The 25,027-nt window shown below is 28.2% G+C and overlaps 1 protein-coding gene across 1 annotated transcript in view; it reads right to left on the bottom strand.

The window, feature by feature from the left end:
* The window catches only part of LOC129958057 (uncharacterized), a 48,544-nt gene that overhangs the window by 11,342 nt on the left and 12,175 nt on the right, over nucleotides 1-25,027 (bottom strand). The window contains exons 3-4 of the mRNA XM_056070221.1: nucleotides 11,416-12,695; nucleotides 172-380 (exon numbers count right to left, since the gene is read on the bottom strand). Of these exons, the coding sequence (XP_055926196.1) occupies nucleotides 172-380; nucleotides 11,416-12,695 (1,489 nt within the window). The remainder of the gene's footprint in view (nucleotides 1-171; nucleotides 381-11,415; nucleotides 12,696-25,027) is intronic.

Here is a 25,027-nt window from a genome sequence, read left to right as displayed (position 1 = left end):
TGATTACAATACTTTATCCATAATTCGTGTATGAAAAGGTGAAACGTCTTTATAGTGATAATGAAATAAATCTTTGTGATCTTAATACCGTTTTTCATATTTAGATCTCTTGATTCAAGTTATTAAAGCTTTTGAAATTTTGAAATGAAAACTGTGCGCCAAAGTTCTTACCTTGAATATTCGGCATAAGCAGTATTGTCATCGAAATCCTGCAATTCTACTCTCAATTTTACATCGTCTTGAGAAGACAATATATGAATTTTTTCGTTTCCAATCCAAAATTCCCGCTGGGGATCGCCAAATCCTCGTTTGTACATTTCCCAGTTTTGAGTGAAATTTTGGCGGAATTCGTCACCGAAATCTCCTCTTCTTTGGAGTACCTGTAAGTATAAAAAAATATTCAAACAATCACATGTTTTGCAGATAAGATTAATCATAATTTACAAGTTAGAGGCTCTTTTTATTTTTTAAGTCTCCTTACGTTTACCAATTGTATAATGATATTATTTTCAGTTCTGGAGTAGATTTTATTATTTCCTTTTCTTCCATAAATTATGTTTATAAATTACAGAAAATCCTCAAAATGTACATACTTCGACCAACTATCACATAAGCAATTAATAACATATACTAAAGTGCCAAAACTCAAAGAAATTTAGAATTTTGTCAGATACCCAAAATACTTGAATTGATGACTGTTATTCTCCGGACGCTACTAATAAAACCCGATCAATGAAATTGGAAGCGGTACTAAGAGTTTCAAATAACATTTAGCTTTTCTTTCAATTGGTGCTCTAAATTCATTGATTGTAGTTGATATTATGCAATAAATATTGTTTCATGCATCGTCACATAAAGAAATCCACCAAACTGGGATCTTATATTCTCGGCGAGTCCAATACTTTTTTCGTCTTAACTATCTGTTTACCAGAAATCCACCAAGAAAAATTTTCACATTGTTGTAGTCTTTTAAGTGCTCCATCTTGCTGGAAGTGTCATGCTTTATTTTGAAGCATTTCTTAATTGGAGGCATAGGACATTCCTTTTGCCAGTTTAGAATTTTCATTCCTGTCGCCATTCGTGGATCTTCAAGAAAGAAAATATCAACTTATCCACATATTAATAAAGCATACAACACAATGCTTGATTAGTTCACATCTTGTTCTATTGTCAAAAGAGAATTGCCATTTATTCCCACAGTGAGACTCAATCAACCGTCGTCATTTAGATGGCAGGTGATTGAATCTTCATGAGTGAAAAAGTAATATCTTGATTGCAATATTTTAACTGTGTAAAATGAAGAAAAACAATGTACTAATTAGTTAGAATCATTATATTTCCTTTTGCAACCAAAATTCCTTTGCATTTATTGATTTCAATTGCGAAATTTTATTATACGATTTGATGAAATTTTAGTTATTAAAGAAAATGTGTATTTATCTTTTATGGTACATTGATGTATGTATTACTAATTTCCTTGCAAAAGCATGTTTTTTTGTGAATGAAAGTAAGTTTATTTGCATTTTGTTTGAAATTCAATCGAATGTATGATTACAGAAATTAGATGGGATAAGCGTCAAAAAAATTTGTTGGGAAGGGGGAAAAAAGCTAAAGGTGTGGGTCTTTGGATAGGAAAGGGTGGTCTGGCGTCATCATCCTTACTATTAGAAATTACTATTATTAAAAACTATCTATTTTCGGACAACTGTTGCTTTAAACAATTATTGAATATAATAAACAAAAGAACTCTATTTTATATAAATATTGCTTTAAAATATGTCATTTAATTAATATTGCTTTATTAATATGTGAACTTTTATCAAAGGATCTTCATTTAGAAAGAAAATATTTTTTTAAAGGTTTATTCTGATGCAATAAAATGTACATTCAAATAATTTGTAGTGATATATTGCGTATAAAAATAAAATTTCAAGGCTATTTCTTAGAGTCAGTTACAGAAAAAATAAATTATCTCAAATTCTAGTCTAATGGCAAAACAGATTTTATATATAACGCTACATCAAGAAATCAAAAAATATTGAACCAAGTGAAATTGATTTATATTTTGACTAGTTTATTTTATAAATGAGACTAAAATGCAAAACTAACATTTAAAATTTCATATTGAAAACGGCGCAAAGAAATGTTAACGTCATTTTTTTCTATTTTGCAAAATAATTTTTCCCCTGAGTATGCATCAAAATCAAATTTCCTTATTTTGAATCACTAGACACAAAATATAATGCATTACGTTACTTGAAAAAAATTAAACGTTCATTAAATTCTCATTTATTTAGTCAGCAAAATTTTAACAAATTTTACGAGGGAAATAGATTAATGGATTCTAAGAACGTAGGCTCAACATATTCTATTTTGAAAATGTTGAAGATGGCATGGTACTTATTTCAACCGGATGAAGTGATCTCCCAGAAACTTTCTCGCACACGCTCTAGTAAAGGTTTTATCTCTCTCCCCGAGCATAAAGTCATGGACTTTGGGTAAGGCATTGCCTTGGATGGCAATAGTGAACAACAATTAAAAAATGTAGACCTTTGGCATGAATCTAATATTTTTACTAAATCTATTGTCGAATATATATATTAACGTGTTTTTACCTATCGAATGAAATCAAAATTTGACAAGGAACTACTGCTGTAGTCACGAGATAACATATCGAATTTAATTGATTTAAGTTATTGCGTTTACATGCAAGTTATAAAAATATATACTGAAAGACGGTCAACTGTTTGACAGATTTAGTGCAAAATTTGATAAGCATTTATATTTTAGATGCTAAACCTGTGTACCAAATATTTTAACTCGCGAGCTCTTTGTGTTTTGTAATTATCGAGCTCAGTTGTACTTGAAGAGTCAAATATACAGAATTCCGATTAATGGAATTCATTCGAAATTTGATAGAAATCTATAAATTTGGCCATATATCAAATTTCATATGTCTAGTTCAAAACGTTCTTGGGTTACCATGCTCACATGCAGACATAATGTCAAAATTGTGTTTATCAAACTCAGGGAGCATGGAAATTCTTCGAAATCTCGTGTTCGAATTTTTTCATGATTAAAGTACATCCTTTTTACTTCATATATGATAAAATAAAAATACTTACAGTTTAACCTCTTAACTGAATCCAGCCTGAATAATGACAGACTATCCTATCATATTTTTTTCGCTTTAATATTAATTTGCTTTGATTTGAGAAATGTAAAACATTGTCATTAATATATCTTAAGAATACGGCATTTTTATATGTATCTTTGTCAGGGCATTTAGATTTGGACAAATAAAAACTTCACTTTTAATACAAAGAATTTATTTGTTATTTCGCACTTATAAAATTCCATTTATTTTATTTTATTTATTTATTTACTTAGGATCTGAATGTCATTTCGCAATTTAATTTGTTGCAAAGATGCGTTTTGACTGGAATAGGGCAAAAAGTTTTTTGCCCTATTCCAAATGAGTAGAATAACTATAAATCCCACAAAAATGACTATGAGACATTATTTGTGGGGTCGGGCGGATTAATTCTGGGGTAGCAAAAATTTTCGCAGGACCAGTTTCTTTTGAGATCGTTAATACTTGCAACAAAAAAAAAAAAAAAAAAAAAAAAAAAATTCTGAAAAATACCCTTACTCAAGTATATTCATAATGTTTTCGTAAATAATCATTTTAAAAACCGAGCTTTCTGTTGAACCTTTTGATAATTAATGTAATATTTTATTATTTGCTTTCGATTTTAAGGTCATGTTACAGCATTATCACTGAAGATTTTATGGATAAATAAATAAGTTGTAGAATATATGCAGAAAATCGTTGAAATTCTCTTTAAAGTGATCTGCTTTTTTAATAAAAAAGAATAAAATTATATTTACTTTATCTTGTTGGCACCGTGAAAATTAAATTATGTTAATAAATTTTTCTGTAGTTTCAATTTACTACTCTGAAAGTTATATTCATTAAATAAATATAAGTTTCATATATAAGTTCATGCTTGGATTCAGGGTGTAAATTGTCCTAAATTAAATATTTTAAAGTCTAAGACTCAGTTTTAGGTTTAATTAGATTACTTAAATGCCTTGTTTTAACACCTAGAATGTTCTGAATAAAACGCTTTGAGGTAAAAAACTGCAATACAAACGGAGGCTTATAAAAAGTTAAGGATCATTTCGGTGAAAGCAGTTCAGAATTTGATTAGGATTAGTTTCCTTTCTCGAAGTGAGCCGGTACGGTCTACGGTTAGTGCTAAATGTGGTCTTATTCTGAGAAGAAATAACTAATTAAGAACGTTGTAAAGGAATAATCTCTGAAAATTATATTTATTGGAATTCCATCAATGGCCTATAGGTTCGTCCATTATCTTTTAAATTTTATTATTTTGAAAAACAGTATTTTCATAAGAAAAAATTATTTCATGAAATTTAAACAGCAAAATAAAAACAGAAAATATTTATAGAGTCCCTTCTTTATGCAATTAAAGTCGATTTTCAATTGAGTCTATATAGGATTTCGAAAAAGCCAGTGCACATAACTGACATCGACAAATATATAGCTGCCTCCATCGGAAACATTATCCATTTTTTGCCATCGTTTTATTAATAAGCCAAAAAAACTCAAAGTGAACAAGCGCTTATTTGGCGGTAAGATAATTAAAATAGTAATTGAAAGTATATTTACAATGAAGTGTGCACTTTAATTTTTAAATTCTTAACAAACAAAAAAAAATGTAACTGCCGTACAAGCTGAAATGAAGTTTTTTTTTTTTTCTTTTTGTACAAACTTACAGGGGGAAATTTTAATAATAAATTAACGGAATGGTTCCAAGATGCAGATGCATTTATGAAGAAATACAAAATGAGTTAAAATTTAATAAAAGAAAGCTTACAAATATTATTTTTGTAGTATTAAGCTTTTCAAAGTCATACTTTTATTTTATTTTAACTTTCGTAGAGTATTTTAGTACTCTACCAATATTTGAAAAGAAGCGAACAACTTTAATAATTGAAGAAGAAAAATATTAACTGATTAACATGTTAAATAATTTCTCTTAAGATAAAAAAAATAATGTCTTTTTGGAATTTTCAATAAGTACTTGAGCGATGAGGAAAATAAATAATTGTTTTTGTGAAATACGGTTTCTTAACTGCCATTTTCAATCAGATTTTATAATCTGGAAAAAAAATATTTTCCATCCAGAGTATTCTAATGGATCTAACATCCCCTTCCGAAACCTTCTATGTACTATAAACATTTATGGCATTTTTTTAAAAGTTAAGTATAATTGTATTGCTCGCCTCCTCATCATTAAACCGTTTAGTTTCAAACTCTTTCTTCATTCTTGACTCCTATAAAAATGCTTTTATGTATCAAAAGTAAAATTCATAATATTGAACTTTCATTTACTCTGCCAGGTGATTTTTAGTCAGAGTACCGAAACAATATCTCTTCTGTAAACCAAGGATATTCAGGACTGTCAGATTATTACAACAGAATGACCAGATTTTTCGTGATATTTAATGTATTTAAAGCAATAAATTCAGAAATTAGCAATTTTTTCAGCGTTTATTGTTATTACCATATTCCTAAATCATATGCAAGAGATTAATTCTAAGAGAATGCTGTAAAAATTCTGCGTTAGTATTAAATATTTTACAAGTCTTTCAGATTTAGCCATCTTCTAGTGCTTATTTCGCATTTAAAAGATAATAAAATTGTGTTTAAAAAGTAAGACTTCACATCATTTTTATTATTGTTTACTTTATCAATGTTGATCCATTCAAAACTTGATATAAATTGCAACACAACTGAATTACTGAAAAATGCTGCAAAATTGCCTTGCAAGAATTCATTACTTTATGCACCCTTCAGAGTGCCCACCCAAGTGTTTACTTCATTTTTATAAGTATAGGATACTATAAAAATTTATAATTCCATAAAATATCTTGAGTAAAACTGAATATCTAAGTTAAATCTTGCTGTGCGATTACAATGAAAACAACAAGAGTTAAATTTTTTATCTTTGTTTATTTTCCTCGGTATTGCAATCCATCAGATGTTTTATATCACATGAATTACACTCTGTCCTAATGGCGTTAAGTATTTTATGTTTCATATTAAAACCTGTTCTAATATTTATTAGTATGTATATACATGACATTTCACTGGTTATATTCACCATGCATCGCGATTCTTATCGAAAACAAAACTCGGAAAAATTCTCTGTTTTGTGATTCTGAGTTGAATAATTCCTTTGACATTTGGGACGACTCTAAATACTATTCAATTTTTCAGGTCAAATACATCAAATAACAGTCTTTTCAATTTTCTCTTTCTAAGAATAAACACATCATCTTTAAATTTGATATAAACCTTGTTTTTATAACATTTAGTAATGCTTTAAGTATTTTATCTGGAAGTGACTCGAAATTTGATAATCAAATATAAATTTTTAAAGGGAAGGACAATACATTTTCGATTGATTTTGGTCAATAACCTGCATACATGTGTTCACTTCTGAATTCTTAAACATGTGAGATTTAAGAATTATTCAAAGAAGCAGGGTGCTTTATCTCTAAATACTTCAAGCTTGACTGAGAAGAGTACATTTTTTAGGTGTGTATAGCTATAAAAAAATCTTACAAAAAGAAACTTATTAAATTTTTTTAAACCTGAAGAATCTCGGCTTTTAATTAGGATTTTGCTTATTAATGTGTATCAAACAGAAACATAAAAGGTAAATTCCATCTTTATTTGTCTGAGATTCTTTATCTGAAATGAAATGATGATTTTTTATCTTAAATGATTCTTTATCTTAAAATATCTTGAATGAAAAGCTTACAAGAATTTAATAATAAATAGTGTTTTATTTTGCATCAAAAAAATTTGATAAAAAATGTTTTTATTTATGACAAACTGAAGCAACTCAAACTAATTGCGTAAATTATATTCTTCGACTGAAAGTTTAGTTAGACAAATTTTAATCTATTAAGCAAACTTTTTCAACTTATTCCATTAATTTTTCAAGAATTTTTACTGAAATTTTAAATGAATTCTGTTGATATCCATAAGACAAATGATTATTTTAAACACTCCTGAACTTCATTAAAAGCATATTTTCAAAATCCAGAAATATCTAAAAATCGTTTCAAAAAAACATTCACTAATACCTATCCACTAAATTTTGCTTACAGTTTATTTTACAAATTCGTTTTCTCCTTTTTTTTTAGCACTTTAGGATGATATCCTAATAATTTACCTATATATAGGGCAGAGCACATTGACTGTTACAAATTTGGCAGTCCCTGTCTCACATAATAATTCTTACACAATATAGCCAGTACAATAATTTTATTCGACACAATAATTTTAGTGAAAAGAGATTTAGAGTTTAGCAATTACTTTAAATTCCCCTGTTCCACAGATTAAAGTTTTCAAAGACGAACAAACGCTCCCAATCTATTTTACTTTTTAAGATCAACTGGTTTATTTATGCCATATTTGATTGCTTTGTTTATTTTAGCTATATAAATTTATCAGATTATATTTTTATTTTGACATAAATTTTGCACATTTTTAATTTGTTTGTCTTAAAACTATTGTTCAATCGCACCAATAAACTGCTTTTAATTTTTGGTTTGTGAAATTTTTTTCTTCAGATACTGTATCTTTTAGGATCAATGAAGATTTTAAGTTTTAATTCAAATTTGACTCTTCATGGCTGATCAATCTACGACTCTTACGACAGTAGCCTCCACGCATCAACCAAACAATTTCTATTAGGGTTATAGTGAAGAATTAAAAATTGAATTCGTAATGGAAGCCCAAAATTAGTTTCCTACGAAAAGATTTGAAAGCGTTGCATATAAAAAAGATTTTTTTAATCGAAATAATTAAAAAAATACATCCAGCCGTATCGTTTAATAAATCTTTCTATATATCTTTAAAATCTGAAATTATATTTGAGATATATATACTTGTTACAGATGAGTGATATTCCATTTTTTTTCCACTGAAAAATTTGTAATCATCACATTACAGAAATATACCTTTAGTGTTTATCAATTATAAATAATAGCTATATTTCTTTTTCAAAAGCATGTGCCCATATTTCCTGAGCTTACATCATTGAAATGAAAGAAGCCATAATCTTTTGAATGATAACATTTATTTTATAATTTCATCGTAATCAATATCATTAGTTTTCTTTAGCTTTAAAATGAAGATCGTTGTTAAGAATCACCCATTTTCACACATCTTTTTAGAATCATATAATATTTTACGTTATCTTTCTATTTATTAGAATTTAGTTCATGACTAAAAAAAATTAGAATCTTTTTTCCTGTCAAATGTAGGCATTTGCTGTATTTTATTATATATATTTTTTAATTTTCTAAAGTCGAGAATTCCAAGAAAAAAAATACTGCCGAGAACAGATATCCTCATAAAAATGATTAAAAGGAGTATAAACTGTTATTAGATGCCTCCCTGATTAGAATAGAGAAGTTACAGTTGTCTCCCTTAGATGACATCATTAATTTGTTAACAGATATACAAACGATGAATTCTGAAAATTGTGGTTGAATATTCTATATCCAAAATGAAAATTATAGCAAAGTTTTCTCAATTTGATAAAGACCAAGAGGGTGTCTAGATGTTACTGACAATATATAGAACACCGGCATTCTTCAGAATGCCTAGGCGTTTTTTGGCAAAATATAAATTACAGAAATATTTGGTTATTATATATATATATTAGACACTGTATATTATAGGCATCCTAAAGAATGGCAAAGTGGGAAAAAATGCCATGATAAAGCTTTTATTTAAAATATGAGTATTCTACGAAAATATATATGTTATTTAAAAAACATATGCATTTAGAATATATGCATTATACATATGTTATTTAGAAATGCGTAAGTTTTAATAAAAGAGTGGCATTAAAAATCTTTTATTCAAAATATATAAAGGAAATTAAAAGTTATATCAAACAAAATTTATCCTATAATGGGAAACAATTTTATTTTAAATTCTATTTAATTTTATTTCTCATAGAAAGTAAGCCAGTGTTATGAACGTACTCTGAAATTTGTCATTTTGCAATGAATAGAATGCCTAGAAAATGCGTGAAATGTTAATCATTTCAAACCATTCTATAGAATCCTTACTCATTCTATAGAATGCCGGATTTCAAACTTTTCCGGTAACCTAGATACAAAGAAACTTTGATCAAAAGGACTGTCTACAACATATATCGATTTCGTTGTAGATAATTACGTAGAAATTTAACAGTTTAAATTCAGTAGGTACTATTTCTTCTAAATGATCATAATAGTTTTATAATGCTTTCATAAGCAATAATAATTATTATATAGTAATTTATTTTGATTGTATATTTAATTCACATATTTACGTATGTCACTTATATATTGAATTATCGACTTTTTAATATTATAAACTGAAAACAAATCGTTTGTAGACCTTACAGTTTAAAACTGAGTGGAATCCGTCAATATCCCACATGTTTCATAGATTCTTAGTTGAATCAAAATGTCTACACATTCTCAAAACAGAAAATACCATCGGATTATGTATTTCTGAAACTAAAATATCAAATTTAGTGGGGAACCTAGTAAAACTCAAACTCAGAATTTAGAGATCTATTTCTGTGCTAAGGTCGGTTGAGTGAGAATTTCATTCTTAAACAGGAAGTTAGCACAATTTTAATTTTCCTAAACGCTAAAAGGAAAAAAAAAACGTTTAAAAGTGCTAATGGTGATGCAGAAGAAATAATTTAACAATATTCAAATTATACTAAAGGGTATATCAATAAAGGCTGCTAAAAGTCGAATGAAATATTTCATAAATATTTTTAAAAGAATATTTTTTAAAAGAAAAATATCAAATAAGTACTTCCTTAATATCAAAATATTTAATCATGATTTCTTGAATTTTCCAGTGACTCATAAATAAGTTTAAAGACTTCGAATAATTAACTTCATTCAACGTTTACATAATTTTTCATTGAAAAATTATTCGTCATATTGTAAATGATATTTTAGACATGAAGACTGAAATTATGACTTTAAAGACTTAACATTTTTTTATCTGCAGGCGAAGAATTTTATGTCTTTGTCAACTTATTTTCATTACCGATTTTCAACAATCGTTGGGGTCACAGTACTTATTTTTAATTGTTGCCGTTTAGCTGCCGTTCCATTAACTGTTACATTTATTATTTCTCTTTAAGAAGAAATCTTTAGACTTTTTCAAAAGCTTAAAATTAGATTTGTTAACTGACTTTTGTCAAAAGCATTCAGTTAAAAAAAAACTGAAAAGGTAACTACTCTCAAATCACCATTATACTTCATTATTGAAAGAACGGTAATCAAAATTCAACCAAAGTATAAAATTCGTTGACACGTGAAATTTAAAAATGGAAAAAGTGGGTTAATTTTTTTCAGTATTAACACATTTTTAATACCTTTATTAATAAATGTATCATTGCATTATGTATTGATTAAGAAATTTGTTTTAAAAATCATGCAAAATTTTACTGATTTCTGTATTACTACTTTTTCCTTTTTAACTAAAAGACATTTTAAAAGTATTAATAATCAAATCAATGCCAAATTCAACAAGTTTTATGTTAATCAATTTGTTTGATATATTAATAATCTAAAAGTTATGTATTGTATATGTTGTCATCATATTCGACTTCACCAAGAAGCGCCTTTTGTAGCAAAAATTTCATGTAACTCATTTTCATACTTCTTTATAAATCTCTTTCTTATTCATTTTTTATGTTATTGAGAGATGGACACTCCGGATATGAAGCTCAGAAACTTCCGGAAAGGTGATTGATTCTGAGTGGCAGCATTATGGCGGAAATTAACGCTGTGAAGTTTCCTTCATTCAGTTTTGCGGATTCTGCTCTGTGGCTTGTTGTGTGCGATATAAGCTTTCCAACTTGGCTTACCGAACGCAAATACCCAAAGTAAAATTAAATTCATTTATATCGTATCGTACCTACCACTGGAAGCAGCATCGATCGTCCGAGAAGTAATCACAAATCCTGATTCAATGGATTCCTATAAACGCTTAAAATCAGAACTAATTAAAAGTTGAGAAGAATCATCATGGCCATAAATAAGGGAACATATTGGCGGAGAACAGCTAGGCTAGTGACACAAATATTAATTAATTATAATTCTTTTTTAAAACATTTCTTCTAGCCAAAGCAGGGAAATAATGATGAAAAGCTACCTAACCTTGCTGACACTGAAAGAACTTGAAAAGAAATTCCAATTAAGTGATATCTTCGTATTAATTGCATCTTAGAAATATCACAATTATATTTATAAGTAACTATTAATATGAAGGATAATTTATATGCTTACCGTCCATCCTCCACCCTCGGTTTCGAGATCACAATAAGCCAGAAACGGTTCTGTAGCATCTTTGGGCTTAATTGTGTATATTCCCGTCTTAGTTGTTCCTTGAGCTTGGAGATCAGCACAACTTGTTGCCAAATATCCTTCACCCGGTCCTTCATGATAGGCCTCTGTTACTCCAGGTACAAAAGCGGAATTCCCTACTCTCAATGTTGTTCTCACGCGTTCTACTTCATTCAAAATCTTAGTACAAACATTCTGAACTGCCAGTTGTCGAGATTCCATATGACCTAGCCTTTGAGCAGTTTCTTTAGTTGAATTATGAATTGCTTGGATCTGAGCAGTACATGATTCGGCTCCTTTGCCTTTGCCTGTCCATTCTCGAAGCTTCTTTAAAGTTTCATTGTGATACTTCTGATGCGTTACCTCTAGAGAATGAGTCAATGCTTCCATTTTTTCTCCCACTTTATTTATAGGTTCTGTCATTCTCCTCCACAATTTTCGAAAAATTCGCCCAGGTGTTTCACGTTGAGGACTGCCATCCTCCCCTTTACCAGCTGCCTTAAGTTCCTGTGCGGTATCATGAGAATAAGCAATATCGTGAGCATTTAATTTAGTGGTTTTTTCATAGGCGCAGTTGGTGCTTTGGATTGAATCCTCAAGTTTGCTGCTAAATCCTTCCAGTTTGAAATGAAGAACGGACTGGAGTGAATCCATCATGTCCTTCCATTTAGATTCCAATATTCGTCCTATAGTCCTTTCAAGATCACTAGAACTACATTTCTTGGCAACATTGTCCAAGGGGTGTCGAACGAAAGAGTGCAAAACGTCTTTCAATGACTCCCTGTCGCACTCAAGACACTCCGAAAGCAACGCTGTCGATGCAGTCAATGAATCAATTTTCTTTGTTATGAAAAATTTCAAATCACTAGTAGGGCATGCATTTGGCATCCGTTCTATTCTGGTTTGTAAATCATCCAATTTTCGATTCATTCCACCAAATATTTGGAACAAAGCTTGCACGTTTTCTGATAATTTGTCTAATCGTTCTATTTCGACTTCGTTTTTCTTTTCTATTGATGTCATTTGCTTGCGACCAATCTCTTCTAAGCTTCGAGATATCCTTTGTAAAATTTCCTTTCGGGCATCATTGTCTTGATGAATTTCGCTTAGTAATTGACTTTTTCGGTTAATTTCTACGACTTTACTTAGTAAAGAATTTAATGTAGCTTCGATTCTATGCGATTTTCTTCCTGAATCTGAATCGAGAATTGCATCCAGTTTCCCTGAAAAAAAATTAACAAATTGTTAATGCAGTTGCATTTATTATGATGCAAACATTTAACTTTCTTTGTAAATTTGATAATATTTTTTGTTCATCGATCTTTATTCGATTGGGGTAAAATATATATACTAAAGCTCGTTGGCCTGTTGTGCAATACCAATATTCTTTTAACAATAAAAACAGAAAACTTTAAGTTTCTTGAAAATTTTTATATATTTCTGTGAAATGGGGTGTCCAAATAGTTTTCTTCTGCATCAATTTCTAACAAAAATTCTCTAAATGCCTTCGTGGCCAAGTCTTCACTGTAAAATAAGAGCTCAAGTTTGTTCTTTAGGTGTTAGAAATTCAAGAATAGTTCATCTAGCCTTTCTGGGGAAATTAGAAAAAAATGATGAATTCTAACATATCTGAATACTTCTGATCATATTGTGTCTGTTTAAATTGGGTATTTTTATTTACAAAAATTGAATTAGTACACATTTTAAGAGGAAATTGAAACCTTTCATGAGCTGAAATTACTTACACTTTCAGATATTAATTTTCTAAAACTGCATAAAGCTTTAATTTCGACACTAAAACTAGTTCATGAGTAACGAGCAGGATTTAATACAAAATAAAACATTTAGCCTAAAAAATAGATAAATTTTTAAAGAGGAAAGCTATAAAAAGATAGTTATTCATTATTTTTATTTATATTTGAATTATGATAACTTTATCACAATAAATACCTTTCTTTGTATATTATGATTCATTAAGACGTTTTTATTCTTTCAACCAACATAAAAAGACAGAAGTTCTTTAAAAGTATCTTTACAAGAAAAATTATTTCACTCATTCGAAAAATATGATTTATGTCATTTACGACATCTACATTGGCATGTAAATAAACACGCTTTAAAACTTTTCTTTGTGATGTTTGAATTTAATGTGATTTAATCTACGGCATACAAATCTTTTTTGAACAGGGAACTCGAACTAATAGTTTTCCAATGAAAGCTCAATTTGAAAATTATCGAAACTTACATTTTATTTTACAAATATTTTCAAAGCATTGGCGATCAAAACACTATAACTCATTCAACAATAAGATTTAGCGGTTTTTTTTAACTCTCTCTTAAATTTTATAAAATAATATTAATGGTCCTCGTAGTTTGATACAATTTCAGTGGATAGTAACTATTCATTCGTGCTAAACTCATTTGATTTTGGTCCTTAAGATCCCCTATGAATGTGACGGGGAAGTCTGATGAATCAAGTGGTGGCTCAGGTGCCATTCTAGTCACCTAATCATGGATGAAAGTTAAGAGCTGACTAAAAATTTACTACATTTAGCAATGAACTCTTTGTTTTCTATAATTGCAGCAATGAAAATGTTTTCTCAATGTAAAAGGTAAAATTAAAAAAAAACTCATTTTTCTTTATTTACAAACTTTAAGCATTGTTTGAGAAATTCCACTATATTCCAGTTTGTGCCGAGTAATTTGGTAAGTAAACCTATATACCGTTTGAAAATTCGAACATAACCTGTATGGATCACGACGTGTTCGAACTGTAAACTGCCCTTTTTGTATCATGGATCACAAACACAACCTGAACCATAAATCACTAATCTGAGATATAAAATATCGATTATAGTGATCTTTTGTATGTTATAATATCATGCTACTAAGCCATTTTGGGAAAAAAATGAAAAAATATTCATCGTGGAGCAATAAAATAAACTAATGAATCTGTATATGAAAAAGAAAATTTCAAGCAAAATGTCGTGTTAAATGTTAAACATTAAATATGCAACATTAACTCAATATTTGGCAGCTTTTGAAAAATCTGGGAAAAGGAAATTCGATACGACGAATAAAGAAGTTCACAGTCTGGATTATAAATTTACAGTAATCAAAAATAAAATTCTATCAGTTAAGTGGAAAGAAGGAAAAAAAAACAACTGATGACGAATAATAAAAACGATTTATGACAAGGCACACTGCAAAATTATCCAATAGAAAGCAAAAGACAAGTTTGTCAAGGACAACAGCTGTCAACCTTCCTAATTTTAAAAACCTTCTTTAAGAACTTCTCAAACGTATAGTAGAGATTAATTTTTTTCCACGTCGCATCTGGAATCAGGATGAAACATGACTGACAATAATTCAGATAACAGTAGATTTAACCCTCCTGGCGGCGGCTTTCAGATTGCTATCCTTACCGAAAGCGGCACGCCGGAATAACAGGTTCAACCTTAAAAATGTCGCGGTTTGGTCAAAAGGATTGCTTTCCCCTTTTGCGGTCAGTTCAGCGCTGCAGGAGGGAAGTGATTAGCAAATTTCATGCTGTGAGTAGCAGGTGTTTCTTATCGTAGTCTTTCGATTTCTAAGAGCATTTTTCTTTCAGTGCTTAGGAAGAGATTGACAATAACATCGATTGAAAATGCGAAAATGTGATTGTTTTTTTAGAGGTTTTTCGATTATTTTATAAAACAATACATAAAATTTATGTTAGGAATAAGTCATTATCATGTTTATTTTGATACTAGTCTGGTTTTTATAAAATGAAAGTCCTCGTTAATATTTTTTTCATTGCAATATGTTTCGCAAATTATTTTATTCCGTAGTACTGTGAAATTATTTCTCGACATTACCTGCAAGTGATTTCATTTTAAAAAAAAAAACCCCTTTCAGCGCATTGCCAATTTATTTTAATATTTTAAAATGCGTGTTTAAAACATTAATTGTGATAAGTAACACTACGTTATAACTTTGTTTCTTCAGTATTCAAAAAAATAATTGTGTAATTAGGGAATTTCTTGCAATGTTTCACTTTCAAATATATCGATTTTCAGTATTTATCTGCATGATTAAAATTTTATAATTAAATATACTGTACAATATTTAATTGGCCAGTTATTCAGTAATGCTGAAATAACTGGTCGATGCGCCTTATGACTGTAACAAATAAAAATAATTGTCAAAATATTTCTTTGTAATATTCATGATACAAATTTGGCCTGGAAAAATGACTCAAATAATACAGATTATTTAGACTCATAATTAACCATTTGCAACTGGAATTTTTTGAATACATGCAAATCAAGTTCCTACAGAATATTAAGTACTGTTTTAAAATAAATTACAATTTTTGAAAAATCTCAGTTTTAAGTTTTTCGGGTTAGAATCAAAGCTCTTACTATTTTGCAATCGTATAACGACAAACCGTGGGGTAAACGAATCATTAAAAAGAAAAATCTGAATTTAAAAGCTTTGCAAATACAGCATTGATCTTTTTTACTTATTACTTTTACATTATTTATTGCTTTTGGTGATCAGCACATGTGTTACGTCGAGGTTATTAGCCAATATAAAATTTTTAATTAAATGTTTTCTTCAGCAAAACATCTTGAAATTTCAAATTTTGATAGTCATATAATTCATACTATTGCAGACTCATTGTACCATTCTGTATTGCAGATTTTTTTTAATTTTCTGTCAGCTCCTTGACAGTAATTCCTTAATTTAAAACGGGAGTGAATAAACTTCAATTAATGCAAAACCTTTTTTGTTGAAACCAATCAGGCTTATTAAATTTCTAAATACAGGGAATAGAAACATTCAGCAATAAAGTTTTATGTATATACTGAATATTTCTTTTTAATTTTTGAAATGACTTTGAATGATCTCTTATTCAATAAAAATTTCCAAAAATTCCTTCTTATTCTGTAATAATTTTGAAAGTTATGATGGAATACACTTCAAAATCTCATTTTATTTTTAATTCATAATTTTTAAAAATTTTCAGAAAAAACAAAACCAAAAAAAAAAAAAACATTTTGCACGTTTTCATTTTCTAAGATGCATATTCCACTAAGATATATATAGAAGATCTAATAGACGCCACGCACAAACATTCGTCTAAGTTAATAATAAAGATGGGCAAGTGTGTGTGTCATTACTTGTCTGGTTGTATTGGTACTTTTCAGACCAGACAATTTGAAATAGAATTACCAAAATCTGCATCTACATACATTGGACAGTGGGAATCATTTCTTTAAAATTTTAATTAACCCTTTCAAGGGACAAGGGAAGTATGCTCATCACCAAATTCAACAATTTTTGAATAAAGTTATGTAAGTTGGCATAAATTCTTACGAATTTTTCAGTAAGGTTTCAATTGTAGGTTAGAGGTTTCAATTGTTTATCTCGAATAAAATGAAGTGCCTTGATTTATTTCTTAGTTATTAATTGGAAAAATTAATTAATAAATCAGATTAAACTGATCTAATAAGTTGAATGAATTACTTTTCCTAGGCCAATCTTAATTTTAAAAACTTTTTACTCCAACATGACTAGGAAAAAAAGGCCCTTTAAAGGGTTAATAAAAATTATTAAAATTTTTATTAACCCTTTTTATTAACCCCCACAGTAGAAAAATAATTTGTACATTAATTGTGAATTCAAATTTTCCCCCCACTTTTAATTAAATTAAAAATATTTTAAAAATATATTTTATTTTTGAATTGAAACTAAACGTTTTCATTGTTATCCTTATATTTCATTCCGGCTTTTTACCCATTGATGATGATTTAGTTAAAAGGTTAAAAAGATCTAAGCTAAAAGCAAAGGGGTAAAAATTTCTTTACTGAAATACATATAAACCATGTGGCTGAAGAGAATGCTCCATAGCATTAGCATCTCAATAAATAAGACACTAAAAGTTCAAGATCTTAATTTTACAACAAAGAATGATTTTTCTTGGTGATACATTCAAATGTATAAATGACACATTGTATAAATTATATTAGAATAATTTCGTATTTTATCGCTGATAAATGGTAAAATTTTAAATAATTTTTAATTAACAGAAGTTTTAATTAAAATTTTGAAAATTTCCTCTCGAGGTGAACGTTAACAGTTTTCTAATTATTTAATGGCGAAGTGCGTTCGCTCTAAGTCAAACAGTTTGATCTGGAGATCGCCAATACGAACATTCATATTCATTATAATTAGAGATATTCGCTACTTTAATAAAAATATTCGCAAGCGACCTTCATGTCTGGCACCGTTGTTCAAACTAGTTCTGTTTTTAAAAAATGAAAATGTGAGGCTAAAGGTTATAAAGAATAAAGAATTTCAAACTACATGGAAGTGGGAGTTACCGAATTTTTTTTACCCTCGTGATCAAAAATAAAATAAAACAAAGATCATAAATAGTCTAAATGCCAGTTGTACGCATTAAATTTTTTTTAAATGCTAACATATGAGATAAAATTAGATCAAGGAGTTAAAATAATGGCAACAATTTTAAAATTATTTATTCTCACATTTAACTCACACATTCACTCACTTTCAAATGGATTAAAATTCATGGATTAAATTACTCAGCATTAAGAGTAAAAATGTCAATATAAACCACTTTCATATAAACAGAATCGTGCGATGTATATATAAGATTGTACAGTGAAATAAGATTAATATTTCGATACAAAAAATAGAACCTTTAAAAACTGCGCTTATATTAACTTTGAAAATATTATTAAAAACCAGAGGAAAAATATAAAAACAATGAAACTTATATCTCTACAATGCTTACATTTTTGTTCGAATTCTTCAAACAGTGTGAAATTCTATAATGTTTAAAGAATGAAACAAATATTCAATTTTCATATATAGTTTATTACGTAATAAAAATTAGGATTTAATGTAACGAATACTAATCTTTCCGAAAAATCGCACTTTAATATATTGGTTCTATATATCTCCCCGTTTTGAAATACACTTATTAATGAATACTAAAAAAAAAAAAAATAATTAAAAGTTAAAAAGTTTCGTCCGTTAAGTAAATTCTGTAAATAAGTTTAGTGTCTTATTTTCAAAAATAAGTTGCATAAGCAATGTCAATTCTAAAATCCTTAAATAAAAGCACGCTATGAAAAAAAAACTTGTCAAATTTTAATTTTATATTTTTTATTTATTTTTTACATTAACTATTTTCTTATGCTAGAAAGCTTTAAAATCTAATGTTTCAATTTATTAATAATAATACGTTTATGTATGTATTCATTCCAGGTATATATTTTCATACGTTCAATTTCATTCTCGTTATTTAAATTTCATTTTGGATACGTAATTATTATCAAAATCTCAAAAGTAACGCCTCAGAACGTAAGCGAGATTTTAAAATGCTTAAAAGGGCGCGAGCAGGAAGACATCAATCATATCGTCCACTGATAACGATTCACTTTTCCTTATCTCACATTCCCTTCTCATTATCTCACAGCTTGAGATTGGGGGTAGGAAAAAACTGGAACCCGTAAAAATACGGGCAGTGACAGTTTTAAGGGAGTTTTTGTTTCCGTCTATAGACGGGTCCGCCGTTTTGAAGGGAGAAAAGATTCCGTCTTTTTCCGGGGTTGCCGCTTGGAGAAGGAGGTGCGGTACAAGGTACAAGTTCATTTTGCGCAGTAGATCATTTTGCATACAGTTACAAATTTTTAATTAACCTTCCTTAAGAACTGAAAGTTAAATTGAATAGATTTTGCATAAAATAAGAAATCTGTATCTAAAACAAAAAGGATAATTATTAGCTTTTAGATGCATCTAGAGGGAAGAGAATCTAAGGTATACCAGTCTCCCTAGTTTGCTCTTCTAACAATACTTTATTTTTCTTTAAATGCTTGACGAAAGTATTTACTTTTTCTCACAAATTAATTCTGTTATAAATAAATAATAAAAAAAAAATAGTTGAGGATTCAAAACTCATCCGGGGACAATTCTGTAAAAAAAAAAAAAAAAAAAAAAAAAAATGGCTAATGATTTCTAAGGTCAAATATGAGGTGAACCTTTGTATGCGAGCCTGTTACCTTTAAAACCTCAGATAATGAGACGCCTAATAAGACTTTTCGTGGAACCTATTACATCTAAAGTAGATTTCGAATGTGGAACACTACTGTCCTTTCTCTCACGAGAAATATCGCTATCCTTACTCATAATAACCAACTTGGTCAAGAATGAGACGGAATTAGTGTAATTTTACGTTGTTTAATACCCTTTCGTATTCTTAACGTTTCTTTGAACTGTAGTTTATGAATTTTTTGTCCGAGTTTCTTTTATCTGAATGCTGTAATTTAAATGACAACAACAAAATTCTGTGGATTTTTTCAAAATAAAAGTTTCGATGTAAATATCATAATTCACATTCAATATATTAAAAATCCTTTAAAGATAGTAATTCTCTTTAGCAAATATGTTGTATAATAAAATAACATTGCACAATAAGATAATTAAGTTTTAAATACACGACATAAACATTATGCTTAAGCCTAATAAACATTTTTCAAAACTCGTAGATGTAAATTTTGGATGAACGACTGGTGTTTCGGCAATGAAGGAGGAAATATTTACTAAATAAATCTTTATGAGATTTACTGTTTCCATAAAAATTTATTTAGATATATCGCTCTCTTCAATTTTTTTAAGATAACTTTATGGTTTTAATAACTTTCAGTATTTCATTACACTAAATAATTCAAATTATAAAACAAAAAATTAAATCATATACAAATGAATACTGATTATTTCATATAAATCAGAATAATCACATAAATTAAAATAAATTTATATTTGGCACGTGAATACTTTTATTAGTTACAGCAGATCTTTATTGAAGCAAAAGATAATTTACATTCGGTTAAAACAAATTCTTTCATTTTTGCATTATGACGGTATATGTTTGGATATAAAGTATATAGCAATTATCACGGGTAAAATATTTTTTTTTAAGTTTGTCAAACGGATCGCTATGTTGTGATTTCATAATCTTTTAGACATTGTCAAAATCGCAAAGATATATATGAGTGAATAATATTTTTATTTCATCAAGTAAAAACTTAACTCAGTTTAAATAAATTATCTTTTATAAAATTCTTATTAATCATACGTTGCAAACTTGAACGGATTAGCATAAAAGAATTTTTTTAAACTTAAATAGCATCCTTTCCATTTAGTTAAGAAAATTTTTGTATCGCCAAAATATTATTTCTGAAGAATCTTAATCACTTAAAGTCCACAATAAAAAAGACAATTAAAATCTTTATTACTGTATTTTCCTCGATTTTGTTTATTCTATTATTGTTATTGCTTAATATAATATAAATAATCCAGCATTCCCAAAGTTTTTTTTAAATGCGCATTTTCAGTGGTATATATATTAGTACAATTAAAAATGGAATAATACGTATGAGTTTTCAATAGGTACATAAAAGGTCTGATTAAGTAGTGGTAATGACTAAATATATAACTAAGAGTTTTAAAGCAATTAATTATTACAGGTTATTCAAATAATATAACATAACATTTTTTAATTCTTATAGAGCAGCAAAAACTCAACGAAAAATAAAAGTTACATTATAAATCTTATCCAATTTTAAGAGACCTTTTTCACTGATGAAATTGTTTGATTTCATTTTATAAAAATTGAAATATTTAACTGAATTTTGAAATCCATTTATCAAATGCTCAAAAAGTAGCATATGGGAACTCCTTCTTATGTATGTATACGGAAAACATACATCAGAATGCGTAAAGGCATTTCTTTTTTTTAACGTAATAACTTTAAGCTAATACATTACCTAAAAATTAAGATGATTGTTTTAAAAATAATTAAAATCAAATTTCAAGATAAAAAGTTTTTCTATTAATTACATTTCAAAAATTACATATGTTTATCAATAAATTGAAAATGAATCAAAAAGTCTAAGAATCATTCATTTTTACATAGAAGCAAGAAAAGAGCAATATTTTTTGAAATTTCATTTATTGAATATTTATTATAATACTCAAAGATTGGTTGAATTGATTCTTTGCCTCTAAAGAATTTTCATACTCGATTTCACGCTCTTCCTAATAATAAGCGTCTAATTTTAACACAAAACTTTCATCGGATTCAAAGAGTAAGATATCGAAAAATCATTCTTTTGTATATTACAGGAAAGAAAAGCTAAGATTCATTCACAAAACTAGTCACATACTGATAAATAATACTAAATAAATTCTACGTCACTAGAAAATTTTAAAGTTCAATTTCGTGTTTTTGCATCTCCAAAATGCAAATTGTTAAATAAATGTTTCCTCAGATTCAAATAGGAAAAGTTTAGGAATTGTTCCAGAGTTTATTCAAACTTTTTTTGTCATTTACAGACTACATCGGATTGAATTTTCAAAACAAGAAAATTTCATTCTTATAATAAAAATGAAAATTCCAAACAAAACTTCCATCCAATTCAGGAAAGAAAAAAACTGAGAATCATTCATTCGTGCGTTACTGAAAAATAAAAGAAAAAAATATTTATTAGAAACTTTTATATATTGACAAGTAGTATCGGATAAATTCTTCACCGTTAGAAAATTTTAAAGCCCAATTTTGGCGAGCTCTAGAGGATTGCTAAGCTCGGTTCGAGACGTCTGTTCCATTTGGCACTGACAGAATACTAGGAAGGACACTCCTGGGATTATATAGCAATCCGCCCAATTCCCACAACATAAAGCTTGTTCCGCGTGGTATAACAGGATACTCCCATCTTCTAGATATCATTGCTAAGTGCAGGAACAAAATAATAAAAAAGGACATCGGGAAAGTGAAAGCTTTCTTCCGTACTCCATTTAGTAGAGGGCCGGCTTGACCTGATAAATCTGACATCATTTGTCAGTTATTCTGGATGTTCCCTGTCTTCAACATTCCAGCCCGATCGACCAATCCGATTTCGGGACTTGATTTTTCTCTCTCTTCCCTTTCTTCTTATTTCTCTTCTTTTTTATCTTACTTTGCCGAGATGGTACAATTGTTTTGTCGAAATTATGTCTTTTTTATTTGCTTTCTTCTACGTTTATTTATTTATTTTACTTTCATTTTCTAGATTCGTTCGTTTCTTCCATCCAAGAGCCTATTTAGCTGCAAAGATTAAAGAATTATCTCTTTAGGCTTTTAACTTTTGTTACTTTCAGCAGTTTTATCCGGTATTAGAGATAACGATATTTTTGATAGGTTCCCACTTTAGCTAAAAGGCACTAAGCACAGAAAATCGATCATTTTTTTTGTACAATTTTATATCAAAATAGTTGTTAATTGGTATTGTTTTCTGAAACTATAACAAATGCTTTGCTACAAATTTCTAAGAATATCATCCAACCGCCATAAAGTTCGGTTTCATATGTTACATTTTTTTCTGCATCAAAGAAGATATTCCAAATATATAAAAAATGCTTTCTAATTAAAAAAAATTGCTAGTAAAATTTAAAAAATTCTAAAATGAGTTTTATCATAATGTTTAATAATAAAATTGAGGGATATGGCTTAAAATTTATTAAAGTTTATTTTAAAAATATAATAAAATTAATCATAAGCAGCATTTATAAAAAAGATTCTGCATACCTTATTTAATTATTTGAAGGTCACTCATCCGCTATTTTTGGGATATCATTGCATCAAATTTTGTCGTTATTTTATATAATTTAAAAATACCTTTATAAAAAGAGAATGGGGTATGATAGTTAAATATTTTAGGGGTATTTATCATTAAGTTGCCAGTAAAACATCAAAAAGTGATATCCTTTATTTTCTTTGTAAAAATATAAGGAATTTTTTGAAAAGAATACTTTTTTCAACTATGCTGTAAACCACAAGTACATTACAGTGTTATGTAATCGATAAGTGTTATCTAAAATTTTCTTTTATATCCATATATTGAAAATATTTGAAACGCACTACAATCTCAACTTAGTTGAAATATTCCCGAAGAATTCAAAATGTACACAATATATTTTTTTAATTGTTTATCTCTATAAAGAATCATAAAATTATTATGAAAAATATTTAACAATACCTTTAAAATGAAAAGAAGCATGAATTTTTTAATTACTATGATTTCTTTAAGAATTTACAACAGCTTATACATAAATAATTTATTTACAAATATGTTTCTATTCACAGTATATGAAAATTCCGATAAAGAAGCAGATAATTTATGGCTTTATTTCAGGAATTCAAATTCATCAAGTATTCGGAATAGGAGTATTAAAGAAAAGAAATCGAATATTTAAATATATTGACGAGCGTTAAATGAAGATTTATATTTTTCAAATCTTAAACACTGTTTTCAATTTGAATTTTCAGATCATTAAAATGTCTTTATTTAAGCAGTAACATACGATGCACCTAAGAAACAAAATCATGAATAATAAAACATATTTATACTGCGCAAGTTTTAAAATAAAATAAAAAAAAGACATTTCTGTAAGAAAACCAGGTAAAAATGATTCAAATCTCTTCAGTTTCAGGACAAAGTTCTATCAAACGGTTCATCACGGGAAAATCAGCTTTGAAATACATTTAAAAGGCTTTCAGTCTTTTGATTTTTTAAGATCAATGTATGAAAATAACTAATATTTTTGAAATACCTAATATACATACATACAAAGGTTTCCGTTTGAGAGAGATATATATGTATAATCTCTTATATCACTTCGTTGTTCCTTTGACTACACATATGTAAATAGTGGTATTCTGGTAAAATTTTAATGATTCAATTATTTAAAAATATCCATGAAAAACTAAAATATTTCAGAAAATAAATTATTAGTTCTAGCTGATATTAATTATAGTAGGAAGTTATGAATAATTGTATGTAATAAAAGTTTGCATTTTTGCAAAACTTTATTTAGGCACAAAGTACCATCTTAACAGCATTTATTAAAGCATTCCAGAATTGGTAAGTTATGCAGTTATGCAGACTCAGTGCTATAGAATTCAAGCAGTTAACTAAAAAGAATTTCTTGCATGAATATAAGCATAGATGGAATCTCAAACGATGCAAACGTAGATCTACTATAAAATCAAACTTTATGAGAATCACTTCTTTTGTCTTCTCCCCCAATCTGAAACAAATCCTGGCAAATGATATAGAAGTAATACAAAAAAAACACTCTGATTATTTGAATGAATAAAGAATGACCATGCATAAAGTTTTGAAGCAAGTGAAAAGAAACTGAATTGACAGCAATTTAATTATATGAATTGTTCCATCTCTTTGAAATAGATTATTGAACTATCATTCTACTTTGAGCACGACAGTTTTTGAAAATGGATCTCAAAAATTTCAAGTATTCATGAAGTTCAGGACGGCATTTGCGGCAGCACCATCACTCTCTAGCCAGTGTATTGCATGAGTGTAAGATCTAAGGTGCACGACAGACATTTTGTGAAATCGAAGCTCAAAAGTAAGTTCTTCTAAACCTACACTCTACGATATACTTTCAGGCTAAGGAAATTTACCTTCAGGTCACCTAAGTC

The sequence above is a fragment of the Argiope bruennichi genome, chromosome X1, assembly GCF_947563725.1.
Source record: "Argiope bruennichi chromosome X1, qqArgBrue1.1, whole genome shotgun sequence".
Classification (NCBI taxonomy): domain Eukaryota; kingdom Metazoa; phylum Arthropoda; class Arachnida; order Araneae; family Araneidae; genus Argiope; species Argiope bruennichi.
The sequence above is the reverse complement of the archived record's forward strand: the minus strand, read 5'-3'. Positions and strand labels throughout refer to the sequence as shown.